The 25,018-nt window shown below is 45.4% G+C and overlaps 1 protein-coding gene across 3 annotated transcripts in view; it reads left to right on the top strand.

The window, feature by feature from the left end:
• Nucleotides 1-25,018, top strand: part of DHX34 (DExH-box helicase 34) — a 160,391-nt gene that overhangs the window by 75,286 nt on the left and 60,087 nt on the right. For all 3 annotated transcript variants that reach the window (XM_033954496.1, XM_033954497.1, XM_033954498.1), the window contains 11 exons: nt 2,254-2,508; nt 4,144-4,246; nt 5,606-5,823; nt 6,446-6,620; nt 7,502-7,695; nt 8,476-8,577; nt 9,923-10,168; nt 18,074-18,247; nt 21,173-21,290; nt 22,666-22,772; nt 23,577-23,837. In XM_033954496.1, the coding sequence (XP_033810387.1) occupies nt 2,254-2,508; nt 4,144-4,246; nt 5,606-5,823; nt 6,446-6,620; nt 7,502-7,695; nt 8,476-8,577; nt 9,923-10,168; nt 18,074-18,247; nt 21,173-21,290; nt 22,666-22,772; nt 23,577-23,837 (1,953 nt within the window). The remainder of the gene's footprint in view (nt 1-2,253; nt 2,509-4,143; nt 4,247-5,605; nt 5,824-6,445; nt 6,621-7,501; nt 7,696-8,475; nt 8,578-9,922; nt 10,169-18,073; nt 18,248-21,172; nt 21,291-22,665; nt 22,773-23,576; nt 23,838-25,018) is intronic.

Here is a 25,018-nt window from a genome sequence, read left to right as displayed (position 1 = left end):
ATCATTTACATACATGGTACTCCTATCTGTAAAGTTAGCAATTTCTATGAAATATTTGACATGCTTCTCTCCTCTCCACTCCTTCCTGCCCTCCATAGTCCTCCCTACCCTCTTCTAACCCTTTCCTCTGTAATGTCGCCTAGAGCTTGTATAGGTGTGCGACGCACAAATGGAAGAAATAAAATAAAAAAATTAATTTCCACACGTTTCCTGAGATTCCAGTTGAATCCAGGCAATTTAATAAAATCTCATGGTCTACTGTCAAAAGCAGAAGTGCACGGATGGATCGGAAATTGGTTAGAGAACAGAACGCAGACGGTAACCATAAATGGGAAATTCTCGGAATGGTGACCAGCGGCGTGCCCCAGGGCTCGGTTCTTGGTCCCATTTTGTTTAATATTTTTATAAATGACCTGGAAGAGGAAACAACTTGTAATATAATCAAGTTTGCGGATGATACAAAACTATGTCGGGCGGTTGGCTCTCAGAGGGACTGTGAGTTCCATTTTGTATATATGTGACAGAGATTTTTAAAGTCTTAAATGAATTGGCAAAAGGTTTCAAAGTTCAGGCCCTTGTACACAGAAAATATAACAACGATAAGTATCGGATATAATTAGTCGGAAAGAAGGAACAAATAGATGATTTTCATTAATAGATCTTAAGGTTCGGGGTGGATAATAAAGGTGTCAGATGTCTGCTTAAGTATAAAGGAGTTTCTGCAGCCCGAATTTTAAAACCCAAAAGTAGAATTTTATAAATTATTCTATGAGAAACAGGCAATCAGTGAGCGGCTTTTAATAAAGGAGTTACATGATCAAATTTATAATGACCAGTAATAAGTTTGATAGTATTGTGAACAAGTTGACATTTGCAATCCTTAATCTTAATACCTTGATAAAGAGAATTACAATAATCCAAACGACTGAATTACTAACGAATGAATTAATACATTGAGTAAATTACAAATAGAATATATGTCAAAGTTTATAAAATGTGCTTTTGGCTCCTTTTACTAAGGTGCGCTAGTGTTTTTAGTGCACGCAGGAAATTACCGCGTGCTACGCTTCTAGAACTAACGCCAGCTCGATGCTGGCGTTAAGGTCTAGCGCGTGTAGCAATGTAGTACGCGCTATTCCTTGGCTTAGTAAAAGGAGCCCTTTGCATGACCTTAGAAACTACCAATGGCATAGCTTTCAGTTTCTCAGATGCATGCAAGTCTCAGTGGCATGACAAGCCCTTACCACCACTGTGCACTGATTCCAGCATTAACACGTCCATTTATGGAAATAAAAATAGAAAATTGGGGGTTTTACAGTTGCAGTAAAAATGACCTTAGTGTGTTGGAAAGACCCGGGTAAAGGCATGCTAAGGCTTATTTTTATCGTAGCTTGCTCCTACTTATTAATTCTATAGCGCTACTAGATATACACAGTGTTGTACACATTATATGCAGGTGCTTTCTCTATTCCTAATGGACTCACAATCTAAGGTGGTGTTTTTACCTGGGGAAATGGAGGGTTAAGAAGTGACTTGCCCAGGGTCACAAGAAGCTGCAGTGGGAATCTGAACCCAGTTCCCCGGGATCTAAGCCAGTGGTCTCAAACTCAAACCCTTTGCAGGGCCACATTTTGGATTTGTAGGTCCATGGAGGGCCTCAGAAAAAAAAATAGTTAATGTCTTATTAAAGAAATGATAATTTTACATGAGGTAAAACTCTTTATAGTTGATAAATCTTTCCTTTTGGCTAAGTCTTAATAATAATATTGTCATTTATAGCTAAAAAGACATATGATCAAGAAACTATTTTATTTTACTTTTGTGATTATGATAAACATACCGAGGGCCTCAAAATAGTACCTGGCGGGCCGCATGTGGCCCCCGGGCCGCGGGTTTGAGACCATTGATCTAAGCTCACTGCACTAACCATTAGGCTACACTTCTTAGTTTTTTGAATGAGAGGTGTTTATAGCAGTTAAATTCTAAAATCAGAAGTCCTAATTATATCAGATATTTTGTATATACGATGTTAAATCACGAAGTAAAGTTATTAACTGGAAATATGCTATCACCTCAGGCTGTATGGTCTGGCAGGATCACATGAAAGCTCCCAAATAGGAGAGAGAGAACAGTTTGTTTAATATATTTCATTTTATCCTATTAAGAGCGGAATCACTTGAACTTAGATACAGTGACAGAGGGCTTGCTGTAAATCACACAGAAGAATGTGATTTGGTTGTTGTGTATCATTAGGTGATTTTTCAGCCGATCCCCCAGGAAGAGATGAATTCGAAGTTGGAGAAGCTGGATGTAAGGCCTTATCTACGGGTCATGCAAGCCATTGATCACCGTTACCCACCGGAGGAGCGTGGCGACCTGCTTATCTTCCTCAGCGGAGTGGCAGAAATCACAGCAGTGCTAGAAGCAGCGCAGACCTATGCTACTCACACCAAGCGGTGGATCGCTTTGCCACTGCATAGCACACTTTCTGTGGCTGAACAGGACAAGGTATATATATATTTTTTCAATAATTCTTTATTCATTTTCAAATTTTGGCAACAAGTGCACAAAATAATATAATTCAACAAGTTATTACACAATAGCGCTTTGATATCTACTACATAAAAATCTAATGATACATTTAACCCCCCCTACCTCCCAACCTTCATCTTATTTTCAATCAGAATATACACATATTATAGAACATATTATAACATATTATGTAAGATTGTTCCCAACACCCTCCCCCCTTTGGTGGGCCAAAAGAAGAAGAGAAGAAGTGATGACTATTCACTACAATATTTTGCCAATGGCCCCCATATTTTTATAAATTTAGTATAAGTCCCTCTTTGTATTGCAATTGCTCGTTCCATTTTAAATATATGACATAATGTATTCCACCAAAATGTATAACTAAGGTTTCTGTGATTCTTCCAATTGTTGGTTATATGTTGCATGGCTAATAAAAGCTTATTATTCTCTGATGATATTTGACTTTTTTTTCCTCCTCATCATGCCAAATAGCACTGTGTCATAAGAGAGTGCCACATGATTTTCCAATAATACGTTTATTTGAGGCCATATTGAATTCCAAAATATCTTAATATAGGGACAATAATAAAGTAAATGATCTAATGTCCCAGGCTCCAGATTACAATGCCAGCATCTATTGGACTTAGAACTATCTAATTTTTGCAAACTTACAGGGGTCCAAAACACTCTATGTAACAAAAATAAACAAGGACAAGGTATATTAATGAAGTGGGAGGGGGTATTGAAGCAGTCCTGGTCCTGAACGACTATATGGTGACTGAAATTTATTTATTTATTTTCAAAATTTATAAACCGCTTAAATCTAAGCTGTGTACAAAGATCATACATACACAAATTATAAACACAGACCAAACATCATAAAATAGTACAATTGAATCAACTTAATTGTTCCAATTTCCCCTTAATACCAAAATTTACTGAAATCTAGAAAAAGCAAAGGCCACTGAGTTTAGAAAAAGGCGTCTACGAATAGTTGTGCTTTTAGTAATTTCTTCAATGACATATGATCTTTGCATAATCTCTTTGTTTCCGGGATGGAATTCCAGAGGTTTTTACCAGCAGTGGAAAAGATAGATATTTTAGATTTCACATAACATAAGAACATAAGAAATGCCTTCACCGGATCAGACCCCAGGTCCGCACACGCGGAGGCCAATCCATGTTGAAGACCTTATTTAACCATATCCCTCAATGTGTTTTGCAAGAAGGTGTGCATCCAACTTGCCCTTGAATCCTAGAACGAATACTATCTTCCTTTAAATTAGTTAGTAACATTCCTCCAGCAGATTTCAACCTTCTTGCGGGTTGATAAACTTCCCACAAGTTATGAAAACAAGTGGGAGGAGAGGAATACAATGTTTGGTGAACAACTGACAGTACTTTGTAACATATCCGCTGGTGAATAGGTAGCCAGTGTAAAGATTTTAGAACTGTAGTGATATGGGAAATCCTAGGAATGCCTATTACCAATCTAGCAACTGAATTCATTAAAAGCTGCAAGAGACAAGAGAATTTGCAATTTTATTTTCTGCATAGTCTCTCCCTCTGCTTCTTCAGATCTTCATGTCCATCTTTCTTTCTGATCTGCAGATATTTGATATGGTCCCACCTGGTGTTCGAAAATGCATTGTTTCCACAAACATTGCTGAAACTTCAGTCACTATAGATGGAGTGAGGTTCGTGCTAGACTCTGGTAAGCACATGGGGGGGGGGGGAGAAATTATGCAAATGACCATTTTTCAGTTACACGCCAGTCTGTAAGTCTGGACCAAGATGCAATTGTATATACTTTCCAGGTGGCTGTTCACCTGGGCAGAGTTTGGGTGGAGCACAGACGTGCATACATTATTAAATCATAATTTACTATATATACTCGAATATAGGATGAGATTTTTGGGCCAAAAAAATGGCCCAAAAATGGGGGGTCTCGTCCTATATTCGGGTCATCATCCGACCCCCCTTCCCAACTTGATGCAGGCCTCTAATAAGCTGGGATAGGAGAGATCCCTCCTGTCCCGGCCCGGCTGATGCAAATCATTTTTTTTACCCCCCTCCCCCCGCATACCTTTTCTACTAACCCCCTCCCCTCCCCCCCGGTATTTTTTAGTTATCCCTGGTGGTCCAGCGGTGTATGGTCAGGACCGCACTCCTGCCCTGCGCAACTCCTTCGACTCGCCAATCGGGGCTCGCAGCGCACAGGCACGCAAAAGCGAGCTTCTTGAGCTCCCGTGCGGTCCTGCGTCACTAGCAGAATGGCTGCCGCCAGTTCTTGTGAGACTCGCGGGACCTTATGGAGCGAATACACCGTCCCCTCCCCCACCCCCCAAGTACCTTTTTTAACTGGCGGTGGTCCAGTTAGTGATAAGACAGGTGGAGTGAGGACTTCAATTAAAGATAGGTCAATTTTAACAATTGTGTGATTGGGCAGTATATGTGTAAAGCTTGTATTCCTACTGCCTTTACTGATCTTGTTCTATTAGGGGCAGTGTGTAGGAATAGCTTGCAGTATCTGGCTGCACTGTACCTGGTGTAAATGTGTATTTGAAGGAAGCTTGTGGATTTTAGTAAAACTGCTGCTGCTGTGTGTGTGTATATAAAACAAAAAAAAAATAAGAATGTGAACAAAAACGAAAATACTTAAGATTATGAAAGCTGGATTCTGTACACATTCGTAGCATATGAGCTTATGAATACAAGTGAATGCATTTCTGAGATGTAACGGTCTGGGGATTCATGAGCATTGTCATCTTTAGATGATTCGTTAATTGATGTAAGAAATAGTGCCACAACTTACAAAAATGAAAGCCTGGAACATACATACATAGAGTTAAATGGGTAAAATGTTATTTGTTTTTCTATAACTTTAACGCACATGTATTTTTATGGTACGTTATTGTCATTTGTAATTGTTTTATTTGTGATATCCTATTGATGTTTTTTGTATGTTTTGTAAGATTGTATTATGTTTGTTGTACCCCATCCAGAGGGCCTCATTACTTAGATTGATAAATACCATAATGTAATGCAATTATATTTGGGTTTTTTATGTAAGGTAAAGTGAAAGAAATGAGTTTTGACCCCAAAGCCAAGATGCAGCGCCTTCAGGAGTTTTGGATCAGCCGGGCAAGTGCAGAACAGCGTAAGGGCCGAGCAGGCCGCACAGGACCTGGCGTCTGCTATCGGCTATATGCTGAATCTGACTATGATGCCTTTGCTCCATATCCTGTGCCCGAGATTCAGAGGGTTGCCTTGGATGCTTTGGTGCTGCAGGTGAGGCATGAGAAACTAAATCTTAGAGGAGAATTGTCCTGTGTGGGATTCCCTCTGAATGTGTTACTCAATAAAATAAATGGATTGTTTTTTTAGTATGTGTGAAATGTTAGTACAGTACTCCCCCGAAATTTGCAGCAAATTTTGAAAAAACCGCAAATACGGTTAAAAGGCAGGAGAGGCCACTGAGGCGCCGGTGGGTGCAAAATCGCTTGAAGCAGGAGAGGGCAGCTGGGGCAGCGGCGGATGCAAAATCACTCGTGGTATGCTCCAACCACCTCTTCCTATTATTAAAGTCAGGCTACACCAATCAGGAGCTGTTTTGACACACAGCTCCTGTTTGGTGTAGCCTGAATTTAGTACAGGAAGAGACAGAAGAATACCGCGGATTAGTGAGTCAGCGATTCATGAACCTTGAATTTGCGGGGGAATACTGTAAATGTCTGTGCAGTTGAGGTGCTGGTTCTGATTTTTAATTTAGATGAAGGGAAAGTATGTGCTAGCACACAAGGTCTGGAGGGTCAGATCTGATGTAGGGCTACAGATTTGGTTTGCAAACCAAAAGACCTCCATCACTCATATGGTGATGTACTTCTCCTATCTCTCTCTCTCCTGGGGTCAGATGAAGAGCATGAATTTGGGAGATCCTCGCACTTTCCCCTTCATCGAGAGTCCCCTGACATCTAGCCTTGAGACAGCCATTCTATATTTGAAGGATCAGGGCGCTCTGGATAGTGCAGAGCACCTCACATCCATCGGAAGCTTGCTGGCGAAACTCCCAGTTGATGTTGTGATAGGTGAGAGAACAAGGATTTCGGATGAAGTTTCAAATGAGTGGTTTTGCTGCAGTCATATGTACTCAGAAAATATGGTTACACAATACTATACAATTTCTTATATCCCACAATTTTCAACAGGGAATCATTGTGACTTACAACAAGATGAGTTACATTTGTGATATAGTGTTAGAGATAAGTGAGTTTAACATTGCCAGGTTAGTTTTAGGGTGGCAGTCTACAGGATGAAGAGGATGGAAAGAGTTGAGTCTACTAGGAAAAGAGATATGTCTTTAATCTTTTCCTGAAAAGGCAGTGTGTAGGGAGTTGTTGCAGATATGCAGGTAGACTGTTCCAGATAGTGGTCCTAGGACTCTGATGTTTGTTTATGTTTATTTAAGATTTGATATACCGCTCCTGAATTTTACTGACCTAAGCGGTTTATAATGTATCAAACTAAAATGAAATTAGGTACTTAAGAAAAACTACCCTATCTGTCCCGAAGGCTCACAATCTAGCTAAAGTACCTGATAAACTAAAAATATGTAATAACAACATATAATACATTTCCAGAATCAAAGAGATAGAAAATAGGAATAATAAAAGAAGATAAAAAATTAAAAATAAAACAAATTTAAGAGATATTTTCCCAAAACTAAGCTGCTACTTCATCTAGGCCAATGATTCCAGACGCCGAATTATGGCATTCCCAGAATAGATCTACTTTTCAGGGCAACCATAGTGATATAGCCTAACCTTTCCAGTAACTGTATGAAAATATGACTCTTGGATACCCTAATAATGAGGCCTGTCTTGATGAACCCAATTTGGGAGCCACTACTACACAGTTAATTCAGGGTTTCTCTTCCTCTGTCTTTTGCCATGTCTTTTTCTCTCTCTAGGGAAAATACTGATACTTGGATCCCTCTTCGGTTTGGTGGAGCCGATCCTTACTATTGCTGCAGGTCTGAGTGTTCAGTCACCATTCCTTCGCAGGGCTCAGAATGACCCTGACTGCAGCACTGCTAGGAAGCCACTGGAAAGTGAGCATGGAGACCCTTTCACATTGCTCAATGTCTTCAATGAATGGGTTCAGGTGAGAGACCCTACCTTACATACTTATCATCTCCATCCTTCCCTGGACCGTCCCTCATGGTTGTGTATACTGACTGCATGGAATAAAAATGTAATATAGTAACATAGTAGATGACGGCAGATAAAGACCCGAATGGTCCATCCAGTCTGCCCTACCTGATTCAATTTAAATTTTTTAATTTTTTCTTCTTAGCTATTTCTTGGGTTCCAACTGCCGAAATCTCTGTTAAGACTTACTCCAGCCCATCTAAACCCTCCCAGCCATTGAAGCCCTCCCCAGCCCATCCTCCACCAAACGGCCATATACAGACACAAACCGTGCAAGTCTGCCCAGTACTGGCCTTAGTTTAATCTTATTTTCTGATTCTAGACCCTTTGTGTTCATCCCACGCTTCTTTGAACTCAGTCACAGTTTTACTCTCCACCACCTCTCTCGGGAGCGCATTCCAGGCATCCACCACCCTCTCCGTAAAGTAGAATTTCCTAACATTGCTCTTGAATCTACCATCCCTCAACCTCAAATTATGTCCTCTGGTTTTACCATTTTCCTTTGTCTGAAAAAGATTTTGTTCTACGTTAATACCCTTCAAGTATTTGAACGTCTGAATCATATCTCCCCTGTCTTTCCTTTCCTCTAGGGTATACATATTCAGGGCTTCCAGTCTCTCCTCATACGTCTTCTGGCGCAAGCCTCCTATCATTTTCGTCGCCCTCCTATGGACAAGTCAATTTTCATCTATTCTGAGAGTAAGTTTATGGATCCATTTATATTTTGTCACAGATTAAATCCAGCAAGAGTGCCAACTCCAGGAAGTGGAGCCGGAGACGGGGACTGGAGGAGCAACGGCTATATGAGATGGCAAATCTGAGGCGCCAATTCAAGGTTAGTGGGCAGGGATTGAAAAGTGCACAGGCTTTTGCTGCACTGAACTATAACTTGTCTTTTGTAAATTGTTTCTCAAAGTCGACTCTTGGTTCTAGTCTTGCTCCTGCCACCCACTCTGTCTCTGACCCCAAGATGGTTCACTTTCTTTCTCTGTGTTTTAGTTCTAATTTTGTCCAAGTTTCCAAGTAATAACATTAGTCCATTTTGAATAAAAGATGTCCCCTCTAAACAAATTTTAAAATGTGATGGTGATGAGGAGACTCTAGTTCCATAGGTTCTGGTCACAAAACTGATTCTAGTTAGCGTAATGAATCATATCCACTGATTTTATGTGCAGTATACTATTTGATTTGCAGATCTATAATTGAGTTATTTCTTCTCCATAAAGCTGAATAGCATTGTTCTCTTACTAGAGGATGTGATCAAGGTGATGAACATAATGGAGTTAAAAAGAAGTTTGGATGAGTTTCTGAATGAAAAGTCCATTATCTAGCTAGACTTGGGGAAAGCCATTGTTTAACCCTGGAAATGAGCAATAGGAAATGCATCTACTTTTGGGGGTCTGCTGGATGCTTGTGACATGCTCTGGCTACTGTTGGAAGCAGGATGCTGGGTTCGATGGTGTGACTGAACATTGCTTTTCTTAGGTTCTTGTTTACCTTGATGCTCAGTACCAAGAAACATCAGCAGGTAGAGAGAGAGAGTTGTGTATTCTGGCAAGGTCATTATGCTCACTTTAACCCCCCCCCTCCTCAGGTCGCTTCATTTGGCTCCCTGTCCGCTTCCACAAACAGTTCAAACTATTCTTACTGAACTACAAGTGCATTCACTCTGCGGCTCCTCAGTCTCTCTCCTCTCTTATCTCTCTCTACACTCCGCCCCAGGAACTCCGTCAGGTATGTCCCCTTCTCCTCTATGGCCAACTCCTGATGCCAATCCTTCTGCCTTGCTGCGCCATATGCCTGGAACAACCTGCCTGACTCGTTATGTCGGGTTCCATCTGTGGTGGTATTCAGATCTAAGCTGAAGGCCCACTTTTTCGAAACTGCATTTAGGTCTTAACCCTACCAATTTGCAAAGCACCACATCTGTCATTCCCTCTGTAGCCCCTTCCCTCTCTACCTCTTCTGCTTTTATAGCTCCCTACATGAGCAGCACATATCAATTCACCATTTTTGTCCAATTTTTGTCCATTTTTGTCTCTTGTGTGTTTGATATAGAGGGCTGCATGTGTCTGGTAGCGCTATAGAAATAATAAATAGTACTAGTAGTAGTATATCTGATGACTGTAAAGTGTACGTAGATAACAGTAGCATGCAAATAAAAAATCTTATCTTGGCAGGAGCTACTGAAAGACCATGGCCTGCTGGAAGACCCAGTCTCTGGTCCCAGTGATAGCTATAGTCGGCAGAAGGCACGTAGGGAACGGAAACAGTTGTACCAGCTGAAGCGCCAGCACGAGGAGACAAAGGGTCGCAAGCGCAAAGTCCTGAAGCTGCAGGATGAAGATACTGTGGGTTCATCCAGTGACGAAGGAGGAGCTGCTGAGGTGTCGGGGGTGGGAAAAGCCAACAGTGTGGATATTCAGGTGCAGATGAATTGTAATTCCGCAGAGATTAGAACTGAGCACATGACCATAAGATATTCATATTTCATATATCATATTCATATTTTGGGGGAATGAGAACTGAGTTTATTTCACAGAAGGGATCATTATACTACAGTAGATAGGTCTTAAGTCATAATAATGAATAGTGGAGAAGTGGCCTAGTAGTTAGAGCAGTTGCCTCAGCACCCTGAGGTTGTTAGTTCAGTCCCCACTTCAGCTTCTTGTGACTCCGGGGAATGTTACTTAACACTTTTGCACCAGGTACAAAATAAATACCTATCTAAAATATGTAAACCGCTGTCATTGTAACCACACACAAAGTCCCATCTCCTTTACCCGTCTTGTTCCTAAGACCAGTACCATTCAGGTCTAATAAAACCTCTTTTCTTTAGCACTCTCCAGACCAGTAGAGGTTAACTTTACGATTGGGTATATATCTAATCATGACCAGCAGGTGGAGACTGAAAACAAAACTTTGGGACAGTATATCCTAGCCCCTCCTCTCTATTTCCCTCAGTCTTCTTTCAGTCTCCAGCAGGTGTTGAGTGATCTGTACCCATCTCCCTTGGTAGGGCTGTTGGAATTTGTTTAGAGGTTTATTGTCCCTGTTTTTAGCCGGACGGAGCTTGGACGGACTCTGTTTGGGGGTTCGTCCGACCTCGGGGGTGTCAAACCCGGCGGGTCACGAGCAGGGTCCCTCCCCCCACTTCCTCCACCTCCCCATATTTTTTTAGAGGAGCCTCAGCAGTAAGCCTTGCCCCCTAAATCAAGCAAGGCATATTGCTTCGAGAGCCTGTGGAGTCTGTTCTGTAAAAAAAAAAAAAAAAAAAATCCTGAGGTAGTGCTGGTCTGGAGGGTTGTATCCCTTTAAGAAAACTGTATTTTACTGTATTTTTTCAACTAACCGGCACTTTTTTACAGCTAGGTCGCGTATGGAGCAATGAGCACTTCTAAAGGGAAAAAGTGCTCATTGTGCTCCAGACGCGAGGCACTCGCGGCCGGCCTGTGCAAGCGGTGTTCAGGCCGGTGCGGTGGAGGAGCTCCGTCGGCAGCGGCTGCAGGCGCCCAGAGCTCCCCGCCGATGGTGCCTCGCGAGTCGGCAGGGAACGGTGGAGAAGCCCGGTCTTCTCCGTCCGCCCACGGAGGGATTCCCCGAGCCGCCGTCGGTCGGGTTTTAGAGGATTCCCTCTCAGCTGATATTTTGACAGCTGATGCCGGCTTGCCTGTTTTAGCGGCTGAGACTATTCAGGTCTCTCAGCCGCTTCAGGCTGTGGAGGGAGCTGTTTTGGCGGGAAAGACGCCATCTTCTCTGTCTGGCCCCTCCATTTTGTCTTCCACCTCAGGTGACCTTCCCCCTGTTTTGTCTAAGCAGGGGCAGGTTTCTGCTGGGTCCCCTGCTGTGGCAGGGAGTCCCTTGGGACCCTCGGGGGGTTTTTCCCCTGATTTTTTCTTTTCATTATGCAAAGCCTATTTTCAGGCGGCTGGGGGTCCCGGTTGCGCCCAGGGGGTCTCGGGGGGTGGGGTTTCCTCCGCGCTCCCTGCGGCTTTGCCTCTCTCGTCTGACGTGACGTCCCCTCCGCCGCCTCTCTTGTCCAAGCGTCCGCGGGTGTCGTGGGACGAGGATTTGTGGTCGGAGGAACGTGTCGGTATGGAGGAGGACCTGGACCCTTCTGAGGAATTCCAGGACCCTCTGGAGGGGACGGAAGCTGGCGGCGGGTTGTCGGGTTTCCCGTTCTCCAGTGACGAGGCGTCCGTGGTGCGCCTTTTTCAGAGAGATGAGCTGCCTGACCTTATTCAACAGGTTTCTTCGGCTTTGCGTTTTGAGGACGCGCCGCCGGAGACTCCGCGTGTGGGGGACCCTCTGTTACGAGGGATCCGTTCCGTTTCCCGCTCTTTTCCTATGCATCAGGATATTCGGGATATTATTCTTGAGCAGTGGAAAACGCCGGAGACGCCGTTTCGGCTGGCGCGCAGCATGGCTCGCCTGTATCCCATTCCTGAAGGGGATCGGGCTACGTTAGCTTCGCCAGTCGTGGATGCGGTGGTCTCGGCTATTTCCAAGCGGCATACCGTGCCTGTTGAGGGCGGTTCTGCCTTGCGGGACTCTGAGGAGCGCAAATTGGAGAACATCCTTAAGCAAAATTTTCAAGTCTCTGCTTTTGGGGTCCAGGCGGCTATTTGTGGGGGACTGGTCGCTCGCGCCGTGTTTCGGTGGGCGGAGCGGGTCTTGGATCGAGAGTCTGACGACTGGTCTCTGGTGGATCAGGAGGTAGCAAAGATTGAGATGGCTGCCTCATTCCTCTCGGATGCTCTGTATGACTTGGTGCGGATCTCGGCTAAGTCCATGGCTTTTGGCGTGGCCGCAAGGCGTGTGTTGTGGCTGCGCGCTTGGGCGGCGGATGCTGCGTCCAAAGCTAAGCTTACTAAATTTCCCTTTCGGGGGTCGTTTTTATTTGGAGAGGACTTGGATAAGTTAATTCAGACTCTGTCGGACTCGAAAGTTCCCCGTTTGCCGGAGGACCGTGCCCGCCCGGCGTCTCGGGGGGGTGCGGCCCGGGGGCGTTTGCGGGAATTTCGCAAGTATCGCCCTGGGCGTGGGGCTGCTTCTTTCCAGTCTCCGGGGTTTTCCCGGGGTCGGTTCTTCCAGCGCATGCAGCCCTTTCGGGGGGCCCGTCGGGGGGCAGGGAACCCCTCCGCCGGTTCCCCCGCTTCCCGTCCTGCACAATGACGCCTTGCCGGCGCCCCCCTTGGTTCCGGTGGGGGCCCGGCTGCGCGACTTTTTTCCCAAATGGGCCGAGATCACGTCCGATCAGTGGGTCCTGGAGGTGGTGCGGGACGGTTATGCCCTGGAGTTCGCCCGCTCTCTGCCGGATTTTTTCCTCGCTTCTCCGTGTCAGACTCCGGGGAAGAAGCAGGCTTTTCGCCAGACCCTTCAGCGCTTGCTAGATCTCAGGGCAGTAGTTCCGGTGCCCCCCCCGGAGTGGGGCACGGGCAGGTACTCCATTTACTTTGTGGTGCCCAAGAAGGAGGGGACTTTTCGGCCCATCCTCGATTTGAAAGGGGTCAACAGGGCTCTCAAGGTTCCCTCTTTCCGTATGGAAACGCTGCGGTCGGTCATTCTGGCGGTTCAGCCGGGGGAGTTTCTCACTTCTCTCGATCTGACGGAGGCCTACTTGCATGTTCCTATTCGGACCTCTCATCAGCGTTTCCTGCGCTTTGCGATCTTGGGTCGGCACTATCAGTTCTGTGCGCTTCCCTTTGGGCTGGCCACGGCTCCCCGGACGTTCACCAAGGTGATGGTGGTCGTCGCGGCAGCCTTGCGGTCGGAGGGCATTCTGGTACACCCCTACCTGGACGACTGGTTAATTCGGGCCAAGTCGTTGCAGGAAAGCTACCGGGTTACGGCTCGGGTGGTGGAGTTTCTCCGGTCGCTGGGCTGGGTGGTCAACCTTTCCAAGAGTCGGTTGGTTCCGGCTCAGCGTCTGGAGTACCTCGGGGTGCTGTTCGACACCTCCTTGGGGAAGGTCTTCCTCCCAGAGGCCCGGGTGAGCAAATTGCAGTCTCAGATTCGCCTGCTTTTGGCGTCCCGGTGTCCTCGGGCGCGAGATTTCCTCCAGGTCCTGGGGTCGATGGCGGCGTCCCTGGACGTGGTGAGGTGGGCGCGGGCCCACATGCGTCCTCTTCAGTATGCTCTGCTCCGGAGGTGGTCTCCCCAGAGGCACGGGATGGATGTTCCGGTTCCCCTGCGAGGCTTGGCGCGCTGCAGTCTGCGTTGGTGGCTCCGGACCCCTCACCTAGTTCAGGGGGTGGGTCTGGATCTTCCGCAGTGGACGGTGCTCCTTACGGATGCGAGTCTCCTGGGTTGGGGGGCCCAGTGTCTGGGTCACTCTGCTCAGGGAACCTGGTCCACGGAGGAGGCCTCCTGGTCGATCAACGTGTTGGAGACCAGGGCGGTCCGGCTGGCGCTGTTGGCTTTCCACTCCCTTTTGTTGGGCAAGTCGGTCAGAGTCCTGTCGGACAATGCCACGGCAGTGGCTTATGTCAATCGTCAGGGGGGCACCAAGAGCACTCTGGTGGCGCAGGAGGCGGCTCGGCTCATGGTTTGGGCGGAGTCGCATCTTCTGGACCTCTCGGCCTCTCACATTGCCGGGGTAGAAAACGTTCAGGCGGACTTCCTCAGTCGTCACTTCTTGGATCCGGGAGAGTGGTGTCTCGGCGCCGAGGCGTTTCAGTTGCTAGTGCGTGCTTGGGGGCAGCCCCTGATGGATCTGATGGCTACAAGTGGCAACGCCAAAGTACCCCGCTTCTTCAGTCGTCGCAGGGACGGTCTGGCCGAGGGTCTGGATGCTCTGGTCCAACCGTGGCCAACGGAGGGGCTGTTGTATGTGTTCCCTCCTTGGCCATTAGTAGGCAGAGTACTGCTTCGCATTGTTCGCCATCCGGGGCTGGTGGTCTTGGTGGCTCCGGATTGGCCTCGTCGTCCGTGGTATGCGGATCTGGTGAGGCATCTGGTGGCGGATCCTCTTCCTCTGCCTCTCGAGTGCGATCTTCTGACGCAGGGTCCCATTCCCATGTTCGACCCGTCTCCCTTTTGTCTTACGGCTTGGCTCTTGAAAGGGGCCGCCTGAGTAAGAAGGGATATTCCGACAAGGTGATCTCTACACTTTTGGGGTCCCGGAGGCTTTCTACCTCTCGGGCTTATGTACGGGTTTGGCGTCTGTTTGAGGAATGGTGCCGAGCGCGGGGAGTGGTCTCCTTTCGCGCTTCTCTGCCTAACATTCTAGAGTTTTTGCAGGATGGCCTGGATAGGGGCCTGGCCTGGTCTTCTCTTCGGGTTCATCTGGCGGCCCTGTCGGCTTTTCGGGGGCTGGTGACAGGTCAGCGTTTGTCAGCCATTCCTGATGTGATTCGCTTTCTTAGGGCGGCCAAGTTGCTCAGGCCTCCCATAAGGCCCTCGATTCCCTCTTGGGATCTCAATCTGGTTCTCTCTGTTCTAGTGCGCCCTCCTTTCGAGCCGTTGGATGGCTGTTCGTTGAAGGACCTTACGCTGAAGTCGGTCTTTTTGGTGGCCATTACTTCCGCTAGACGGGTGTCGGAGCTACAGGCTTTCTCTTGTAGGGCTCCCTTCCTGGAGTTTTCAAAGGAGCGGGTTGTTTTGCGGCCTGTTCCTTCCTTTCTGCCGAAGGTAGTTTCTCCTTTTCATGTCAATCAATCGGTGGTCCTCCCGGTCTTGGGTAGTCGGGAGGGTTCTTCTGAGCAACGACAGCTGCGCAAGTTGGATGTCGGTCGGGTCCTCCATGCTTATGTGCAGCGGACCCGGGATTTTCGGAGCTCCGATCATCTCTTTGTGCTTCTGGCGGGTCCTCGTCGGGGGGCTGGCGCTTCTAAGGCTACTATTGCGCGCTGGATCAAGGAGACGATCGCTTCCGCTTATCTTCTGAGTCAGAAGCCGGTTCCGGAGTTTCTCAAGGCTCATTCCACTAGGGGTCAGGCGGCTTCTTGGGCTGAGTCGTCGCTCGTGCCTCCGGTGGATATTTGTAAGGCTGCGGTTTGGTCCTCCTTGCATTCATTTGTTCGGCATTATCGGGTAGATGTTCAGGCGCGTCGGGACGCGGTGTTCGGTGAGCGTGTTCTGGTATCGGCCCTTCGGGGGTCCCGCCCGTGAGAGGGACTGCTTTGGTACGTCCCAATCGTAAAGTTAACCTCTACTGGTCTGGAGAGTGCTAAAGAAGGAGAAATTAGGTTCTTACCTGCTAATTTACTTTCTTTTCGCTTCTCCAGACCAGTAGAGGTCCCCACCCTGTCTGTTGTTGTTGTTGTTGGGGCTGTTGCGCGGGCAGTTTTTGGTTTTTGCTGCGGGTTCTAGTATTTTTCTAGGGCCGGGGAGAATTGAAGAACAGCGGCTGTGGCTCGGCTGGCTTAGCTGGCGAGCTGTGGGGACCTTCTTCCTTCGGGAATTTCTCCTCTGCATTTTCCAACAGCATTTTTTGGGTATGTTATTGGTTACTCCTTTCGGAGTATTGTTTTTTCTCTCTGTTGTTTCCAGTTCTTGGTTCTGCTTGGCTATTCGGCAGACTGAGGGAAATAGAGAGGAGGGGCTAGGATATACTGTCCCAAAGTTTTGTTTTCAGTCTCCACCTGCTGGTCATGATTAGATATATACCCAATCGTAAAGTTAACCTCTACTGGTCTGGAGAAGCTAAAAGAAAGTAAATTAGCAGGTAAGAACCTAATTTCTCCTTATAGTAATGCCTGGTTGATTATAAAGAGGATTACTCTGGGTGCCGCTGAAGTTCTAGAGATTTTTTTTTTTATTTATTTCAGTACATCATAAATTCAAAAAGTACAGGCAAAATCATAGTGCAAATCAATGGAGAAAGAGAAGAAAATCTAGGAAAACAAATCAAGCAATAAAAGGAAATAATATATCATTTCTAATTTCTGTGCCAAATTCTAAACCAAATTTCCTCCCCAGTTAAGGAGTGAAAGGAAAAAGGGACACAATAACTTATCCCTTTGCTTCCCTCGCCAGCAAAGGTTGTTCCAATTGAATTTGATCTAACAAAATATAATTTTTATCAGAAAAATTGACCAGACCTTTATAGGGGAACTTTACAAAAAAATGTAGCCTCTACTGAAAGAACATGTGACTTTAATTGAAGAAAAGCCTTGGGGCACTGTTGAGTAGAACGTGCCGTATCAGGAAAAATTTGTAATTTACCATCACAAATAAAAATTTTTTAAAGACCACCTCTTCCTGTATGAAAGTCGGGCCTTACCAATCAGAAGCTGCATGTCAAAGCAGCTCTTGATTGGTGAGGCCTGACTTTAGTACAGGAAGAGGCGGTTGGATCATACAGCGAGTGATTTCCTTTACTTGCCGGCACTCTGGCTGCCCTCTCCTGTCTCCCCTGCCTAAAAACTGTATTCACGGTTTTTTGAAATTCGCAGGGGTTCCTGGAACGTAACCCCCGTGAATTTCAGGGGAGTACTATATACCGTTGGGAGAACGGAATAGAAAATTGAATTGAATGAACAACTACAGTCAAACCAAAGTAATAGCCTTGAGAGCCACATAAAAGAATTCTGAGCTTGCACTTTTATGTTCTGGGAAAATGGAAATTTCCAAATAGTCCATTTACCCAGGTAAATGGCCTTTGGAAATTGCCCTCATTAAGTATGTACACAGTAAAATTTAATATTTAAATGTGTGATGTCCAATTTTGCATTTTTACAGGATTGTTGTGGGAGGGACAACACTGATGTTGTTATGACTACCGAGTATATGGGGATGTCTAGGAGTTTTTGAAGTTAATTGGGAGGGGCGTAAGGCTGAAGATTTGCCTAGGGCTCCTACGTAATATACTTGAACTAAGGATAAACCATTCCAAAGAGTTTATCTTAATATCCCAGAGTGAGAGAGAATGTATGGGAAGGGCAAACCTTGAGCCATACCCCTACCATACCAAGGGGTGTCTCAAGATTCAAGGACCTCACTTACCCTTCTCTCAGGGTGTCCAATAACTCTCCTTCCCCCTCTTCTGAGGTTTCCAGCAGCTCTCTTTCCCTACCTCCCGCCCAAGAGGTATTGTGTCTATCACTCTCTTTTAAAGAGACTCCAGGAAACATGTGATTGCCACCCTTAAATAGTGCTGCCCTAGGGAGATGCTTGGTCCACTTAGTGTTCAGGGCAGCCCTAGAGAGATGGGACACTGAGCTGCCCTTGGGACTGGGGTGATCTGTGGCTGAAGGTTTACATAAGTGGTCAGATATCCTTGGGCCGGCCCCAAATTTATGAAAGCATTGTTTTCCTTTGGTGCTGAAATCCTTCTCACATGGTAACGCCCGACTATCCACATCTCTTTTTTCCTTCGCTGCCCACAGGATATAAAGTTTAAGCTGCGCCATAACGTGGAAGAACTACAGGCCTCATCTAGTGAGTCCTGGGACCCATCTGGACAGCACATCACCCTGCTGAAGTTGATAGTATGCAGGGGGCTGTACCCCCAGCTTGCTCTCCCTGATGAGTTTAACGCCAGCCGTAAGGATTCAGATCAGGTAGGGAAAGAGGAATCTGTTTTGTATCTCATCTTTTGGGAGCAGTGGCTTAGTTTTACATGATCGTAATCTCTCAAATTTCCATTGGAGTGGCTTGGGGTGTTTCCTGGCATTTTTTGTGGGAGCATTCATAGCTTTCTTCTCTGTATATTGAGCCTCAATAGTGCAGGTGAGTTGTTCTTGAGAGCAGCGGCAGGAAAGAAAAGCAAGGTGAGAAGCTCTATGGAGGCAAAAAAAAAAAAATTGTTTTATTTCCAGATTTTTCCTTCTATTTTCTTTAATAATTTCAAAGATAGTACAGCATTCAAATTATGCTCGCTAATATCTGCAGAAATCTGTGCATGTATCACACATACTGCATGCTCTGAAGTCTGCATCAGACATGTAGCATTCAACCTTGTACACATTTCTGTAGGTCAGGGGTGGGCAACCTTTATACACAGCCACATGAAAGTCAGCACTAGGCTGGGTGGGCTGCAATTTCTAGTTCTGTAATGTCAGAACTAGAAATACATAGCATTCTATAGGGCTTCTGTGTGATAGATAAATTAGTAAATATTTAACTGAAAACGATAAAAACAAACTGCTAGAGTGGATAATCTGAAAAAAATTTGCAAAACTACAGCATTTGAAATCATCAAAACTCTAATTAATGACGTTCTCTAGGTAAACCTCCCATAGTCTTGCAGGCCATATAAAATCCAATGGCAGGCTGCATTTGGCCCTTGAGCCACAGGTTGCCCATCCCTGCTGTAGGTGATACCCTTCTTTAAAACAGATGTCCCAGCTATTCCTATTATTTATTAAGGAAGAAAAATCACTAAGGGCCTCTTTTAGAAAGCTGCGCTAGTGGCCTCGAAACCCATAGAGATTTAAAGGGCTTCAGGGCTGTTGCCGCGCAGCAGTCGCAGCAGTAAATTTAAAGGACTATTAAAATGCTGGCTGTATAAGGATGCCTTTGAGACATAATCCTCGCCGGATTATCTTTTGACCTCACACATTGCATAAATCTCTGATTTCTTTGTTACAGGACTTGAGAAATTAAAATACTTTTAATTTCCTTTTTGCTTATTTATTTTTATTTTTCAAATTCCTACCGTCTCATTGTTCTTACCTTTCAGGTTTTCTTTACTATACTTATTGTACTCCCCACTTCCCTCACGTACAAGTCTGTTATGTCCATGTCTTTATTGTAGTTACTTTATTTTTCACTCCATAAGACGCACCTGACTATAAGATGCACCCACTTGTAGAGGAGGAAAAACCAAGAAAAAAATATTCTGAACCAAATGGTGTGCCCTGTACCCTATCCCTCCCTCTGGTGGTCTAGTGGTAGACTGGGACAGGGTACAGGGCACGTCTAGTGTTGGGTACATCTAATGGTAGGCATGTGTAGGGGCAGCCAGCCAGTTCCAAGTCAGCCAGCCAACCCCAAGCCAGCCAGCCCTAAGGCAAAGGCAGGCAGCACCCCCTACCCCAGGTATCTTTTTTTTCCCCTCCCGGTGGTCCAGCGCGCTTTCCGCGCTCCTGCTTCGGTTCCCCTGCTCTCTTCCAGCAGTGGCAGTGGCACAGCGGTGCACGAAGCAGGCACGTGCTTTTTGCGTGCTTGCTTGGTCCCTCGCTGCACTCTGAATGGCTGCCTGTCAGTTCTCGCGGGACGAGAAAGTACGGGTTTTTTTGTTTTGTTTTTTATATTCTCTCCTTGAGAGAGATTTGACTGGTAGCCGTTTACTTCCTGCTCTATGATGAGATGTGAGCTCCTATTAGCTAACCATTAAGAATGGGTAACAAACAGAAGGAATAGAGGTGCCAGCAGCCCCGAGGCTTAGACCTGAGTAAGAAAAGAATAGAAAAATTCTCTGGTCAATAATCAGGTATTGTGGTCAAAAAATATTTAGATATTCAGCACCACTATCTAGACCAGTGGTCTCAAACTCGTGGCCCGGGGGCCACATGCAGCCTGCCAGGTACTACTTTGCAGCCCGCGGTCTGTACTAGTGCTGCCCGCTCTTTGCAGTGTCCTCCAGCTTCCCCCCCGGCCTCCCACTGTTACCTTCAGGTAATTACCGCAGCCTGCAGAGAGGATTGCTGGAGTTGTAGCGATCCTACAGGCTGCCATTGTCCTCAGCAACACGTTCCCTCTGCTGCGATCCTGCTCCTGACATCAGAGGAGGGGTGGGACCGCGGCAGAGGGAACGTGCTGCGGAGGCCGATGGCAGCCTGCAAGGAATGCTGCAGCACCGGCGATCCTCTCTGCAGGCTGCGTTAATTAGCTGAAACTAGGACCAGGAGGCCAGGGGGAAACTGGAGGATGCTGCAAAGAAGGGGGGAACATGCAGGCCTTCAGTGGGGGGGAGGGGGAAGATTTATAAATTATAAAGAGTTTTACCTCATGCAAAATTGTCATTTCTTTAATAAGACATTAACTATTTTTTCTACAGCCCTCCAAGTGCCTACAAATCCAAAATGTCGCCCTACAAAGGGTATGAGTTTGAGACCACTGATCTAGACTGTCTGTGCTGAATATTTGGATCAGCCCTGGAACTTACTTAGACTGTGGCATTATTCAGTCTGCTATTTGGATAACTAGGACAGTTTTCTTTCTCCCCTAAGTTATCCAGATAGCAGACTGAATATTGCTACTATCTGGATAAGTTCTGGGATGCCTTGGCTCCACCCATACTCTGCCTTGGCACTGTCTGCATAGTGCAGAGGTGGTCATTATGGATATTTAGAGGCACTGTCTGAATAGTGCTGCTGAATATTCTGGTCAGGATCACTTATCTGGATAGTAGGTGCTGCTATCTCGGATGCATGCTTTGGAATATTGATCCGTGAAGAAAAGAGAAAATGCCATATAATGGAAGATAGCCTATTAATATTTTTGGAATGTTTATAAATTTGAAACCTTTTCGGATGTTGCAGATTTTTCACACAAAAAACAAAGCTGGAGTGGTTCTTCATCCCACTAGCGTGTTCTCTAGCAACCCTGAGCTGCTACAAGTAGATGAAATCCAGGATGATTGCAACAGAGCTGGGAAAGGTAGGATGGTGAAAGAAAGGAGCCAGATATGCTTCCACTATGAAAGTGGGGGGAATATCTTGAATTCATCTAACTATGGCTGTGGCCTTGCAGTTGGAAGCTAAACTCTCTTGGGTGGTAACTGTCAGCATTACAGTAGTTGTGCATGCCAAAGAAATAATATCTGTATGAACTTCCCATGGGAGTAATTTTCAAAGCAAAAGTATGTCTCTTTGAAAACTGGTGTAACGGGGTGCCTGGGATTCTGTGCCCTTGAATCAGCTGCTACTGCTGTGAGTAAAGAAACAAGCACTGCTGTAACTAAGCACATGACTCTTATTAGATTTAAGCTTCCTGGTGTAAAAAGGAACTCCAGTGCAAATTTTGTAAGATTTGAGATTGCAGCACTTGCATCAATGTTCCTTTTGCATCATATGGCTTCAACCTAATAAGGACAGCACATGCAGAGTTAAAGCAGTGGCAATAGCAGGCAGCAGTATGAAAAGTACTTGTTATTTTGTTATCTGGCTGAGAGTCTGATGACTAAGGAAGTGCCTTGGAGAAGGAGGATAAGGGGTGGCTGACCAATTGAGAACGTGCCTTGGGGGGTGGGGCATGAAGAATGGCTGTCCCACAGATGGGGGGCAGGGAGGTAAGGACTATTGTGGAGAGAGACTGGGTGAGGGCAGGATGTTGGGGGAATGCGAGCAGAGTGCAAGATGGGGACATGAGAGAGAGACCGGGAAGGGCAGGATGTTGGGGGAATGCGAGCAGAGTGCAAGATGGGGACATGAGAGAGAGACCGGGGGAGGGCAGGGTGCAGGGATATGAGAGAGGAAAAAAAAAGTAACTTTTTGCTTCACATAGCACCATGCCATGGTGATACATGAAGCAAAAAAAAGCAGTTGCCTCAGGTGCAGCAAGAAGGGTTCATCAAATATTCCACTGAGAGTGTGCTTGTTATAAGAGGGGGAGAGGGACCACGATCTCCTGTTGGGAATGTGCAATGGCACATTAAGGACCTGATTCATTAAAGTTTTCTCATATACACAATGGAAATGCAGTCTTAATAGATCAGGCCTTAAAGGAGCTGTTGTGTAACTATTTTTTTAGTGGGGAATGGGCAGCCAGCAACTAAAGCTTTAGGCTGGCACCTAGATTCAAAGAAAACTTCTCAAGGGCTGTGGCACTTTAGTCTGTTGTAAAGTTACTCTTTATATTGAGCCCTTAAAGTTGTCACCTCCTAGACATCGTATGTGAAGGAAGCCAGCACTGATTTCTGTGCTTTGCTTGTTCTGTGTGTATTTGGGGTGTTATATGTGTTGTACCGCTACACATTTAGATTTTTGTGCATTCTAAATTCTTCTTAATTCTAAAATATAGCTTTGTTCTGCAGATTCCATGAAAAATGTGAGCAGTCACCATCAGCTGCTGGCATTTGTGTCTTTGCTAGAAACCAATAAGCCATACCTAGTGAACTGTGTCCGGATCCCAGCCTTACAGGTAGGCCTCCCCACTTTGTGAAACCAAATGCAATGTGTATCCATGTTGTATTGTAAGTTCCATGAAGCAGGGATGGTTTCTATATGTATTTATACAACACTGTTACAGAAATAATGAGTAGTAGTATTTGTGTTGGATATTCATGAACCTGTGTTGTTAGTTCTTGTTTTCCCCCTTTATATTAAAAGCAATATAATGGTTCTTTGCTAAAGCAAACTGTGAACCTGTCCCTCCATGGTAGACCTCATATAGTCTTCAAACAAATACGTATGTTGTTTTTGACTCCTAGCCTCTGATTTTTTTCTTCTGTCCTAAACAATAATTTGACTACTACTGTATGGACAGTTATGCTATTCTGAGTTTTATTTTCTGTTTAATTAGGTTCATCTGAGGTTTTAAGTCTGCCTATGCAACATTGGGAAAAGAGTTTTTCTGAGTGTCAGACTGAGTGATGCACTATGCTGGGCAAATGGGAGGGTCCTACCTGTGGTAGGGTCTCCCAAGTATCATGATGGCCATCCTCAACTCCTGCTGCTTCCCCAGAACAATCAGAGGGAAGGGGATGAGAAGTAGCCACTTCTCCATTCAAAGCTTCTGGGGGCCAGGAAAAGAGCTATAGTTGTTCCCACCTATGAGTCAAGGGTATCTTTCCTGTACAGAGGTGTATTAAAGGTGTCTGTCTCACAACGGATGGCTAATTAAGTTCATAGTAAATTCACAGTAAAATCTGAAATGATTCAAATCGTTATGCAATGGATAATGTAAAATCTCTCTTCTCACTTTGTGCTTTCTGCATCCTGTCAGGCATTACTGATGCTGTCACGGTCCCTGGATACGAATGCAGATTGCAGCCGCATAGTGGTGGATGGATGGATAGAGATCCATGTTGTTGAGAGTGAGACTGCGCTGAAGCTATTCTCTATGGCAGTTCAGCTCCGGGCAGCATGGGAAGAAGCACTCAGCTTGCAGCTAGCAAAGCAATCCAGTGTGGACAAAGAGAAGGGGAGAGAAAGGAAGAAAATCTCAGCCCTGGCTTGGAGACTGCTTGACTACATAAAATCCAAGGTACATTGATAGGGGTGTAGAATTTTGTTTGAGGAGTATGCTTCCTAAATGATATAAGGAATGGAAATCCTGAATTCTGGTTGACCGATACCCACAACGTGCATTAGTGTTTCAAAATGCAAATTGGATGATTGAAGAATAGACGCAAGAAACTATTTCTCGATTCTACCCGCAAAACTGTTTTCTCAGTCACTGCCCCCACGTTATGGAACTCCCTTCTGTCAGATCTTAGACAAGAAACATCTCTTGAAAAATTTAAATGTAAATTAAAAACATTCCTTTTCAAAGACGCCTTCTCAGTTTGATTCCATTCACTTAAAGCCCTAACAGCAGCTATGTAGTCGGCAGTACCAAACTGAAACGCTTCTTTTGAAGCGACCCCTACCCTAGTGTGCTAAAGCCCTTCCGTTTCTTCCCTCCCTTTTAAGATTTTATTTTTTCATTGTATTTACGCTCTTAACATTTCCCATTTTTCCTTTTATTCCAGTAAGTCTATTTGTATTGTCGCCCCCTCACTTTTTACGCTTAAGCTTGCATTTTAGTTTAACAATTTTCTGTTAATTATAAACCGTTTAGGTATGTTTTTGATAAACGGTATATCAAAGATTAAATAAACTTGGAAACTTCAAAGTAAATCTGCCCTATGGCTCTAGTTCAGCCAGTTCTAAGACTGTGAAGGCTCCTGTTAAGTCCACAGTGATCAAATTCTCCTGTGATTTCATGAGCGGTGGACTGGTTTGGAATAGCAACATATATTATAGCGTAAGAAGAGTATAACACAAAAGCTTATTCCATTATAAAACCAAAATAAGGAGAGAGCAGCAATTAGTGGAATGCTGGTTCAGTTCAATAATTTTGTGAGTGATACTGCTGAAGGAAAAACCTCACCTTTCTGAGATGACATGAATAGTTGCAACAGAACTGGCGCGCACAAGAGTGTAGACAGAAGGAAATTAATCTAAAGAGCTTGAGTACATGACAGTTAAGATTTGGTGCAGGACAGTGCATTTGGCAACCAAAATCCAAGGAAGCAGTACACTGTTGATAGTAGGGTGGGAAGGAATGATAGTGAAAAACTGATGTGTGCCACCAGGAGAGAGAATTCAGTTTGCTTGTATCTATTGCCTCAAGGCAACAGACACTGAAAAAAGGTTTTGATAAGATTCTGGAGGAGAGATGCA

This window comes from Geotrypetes seraphini, chromosome 8, assembly GCF_902459505.1.
Source record: "Geotrypetes seraphini chromosome 8, aGeoSer1.1, whole genome shotgun sequence".
Lineage (NCBI taxonomy): Eukaryota > Metazoa > Chordata > Amphibia > Gymnophiona > Dermophiidae > Geotrypetes > Geotrypetes seraphini.
Note: the sequence above shows the minus strand (reverse complement) of the source record. Positions and strands in the feature narration are given on the sequence as shown.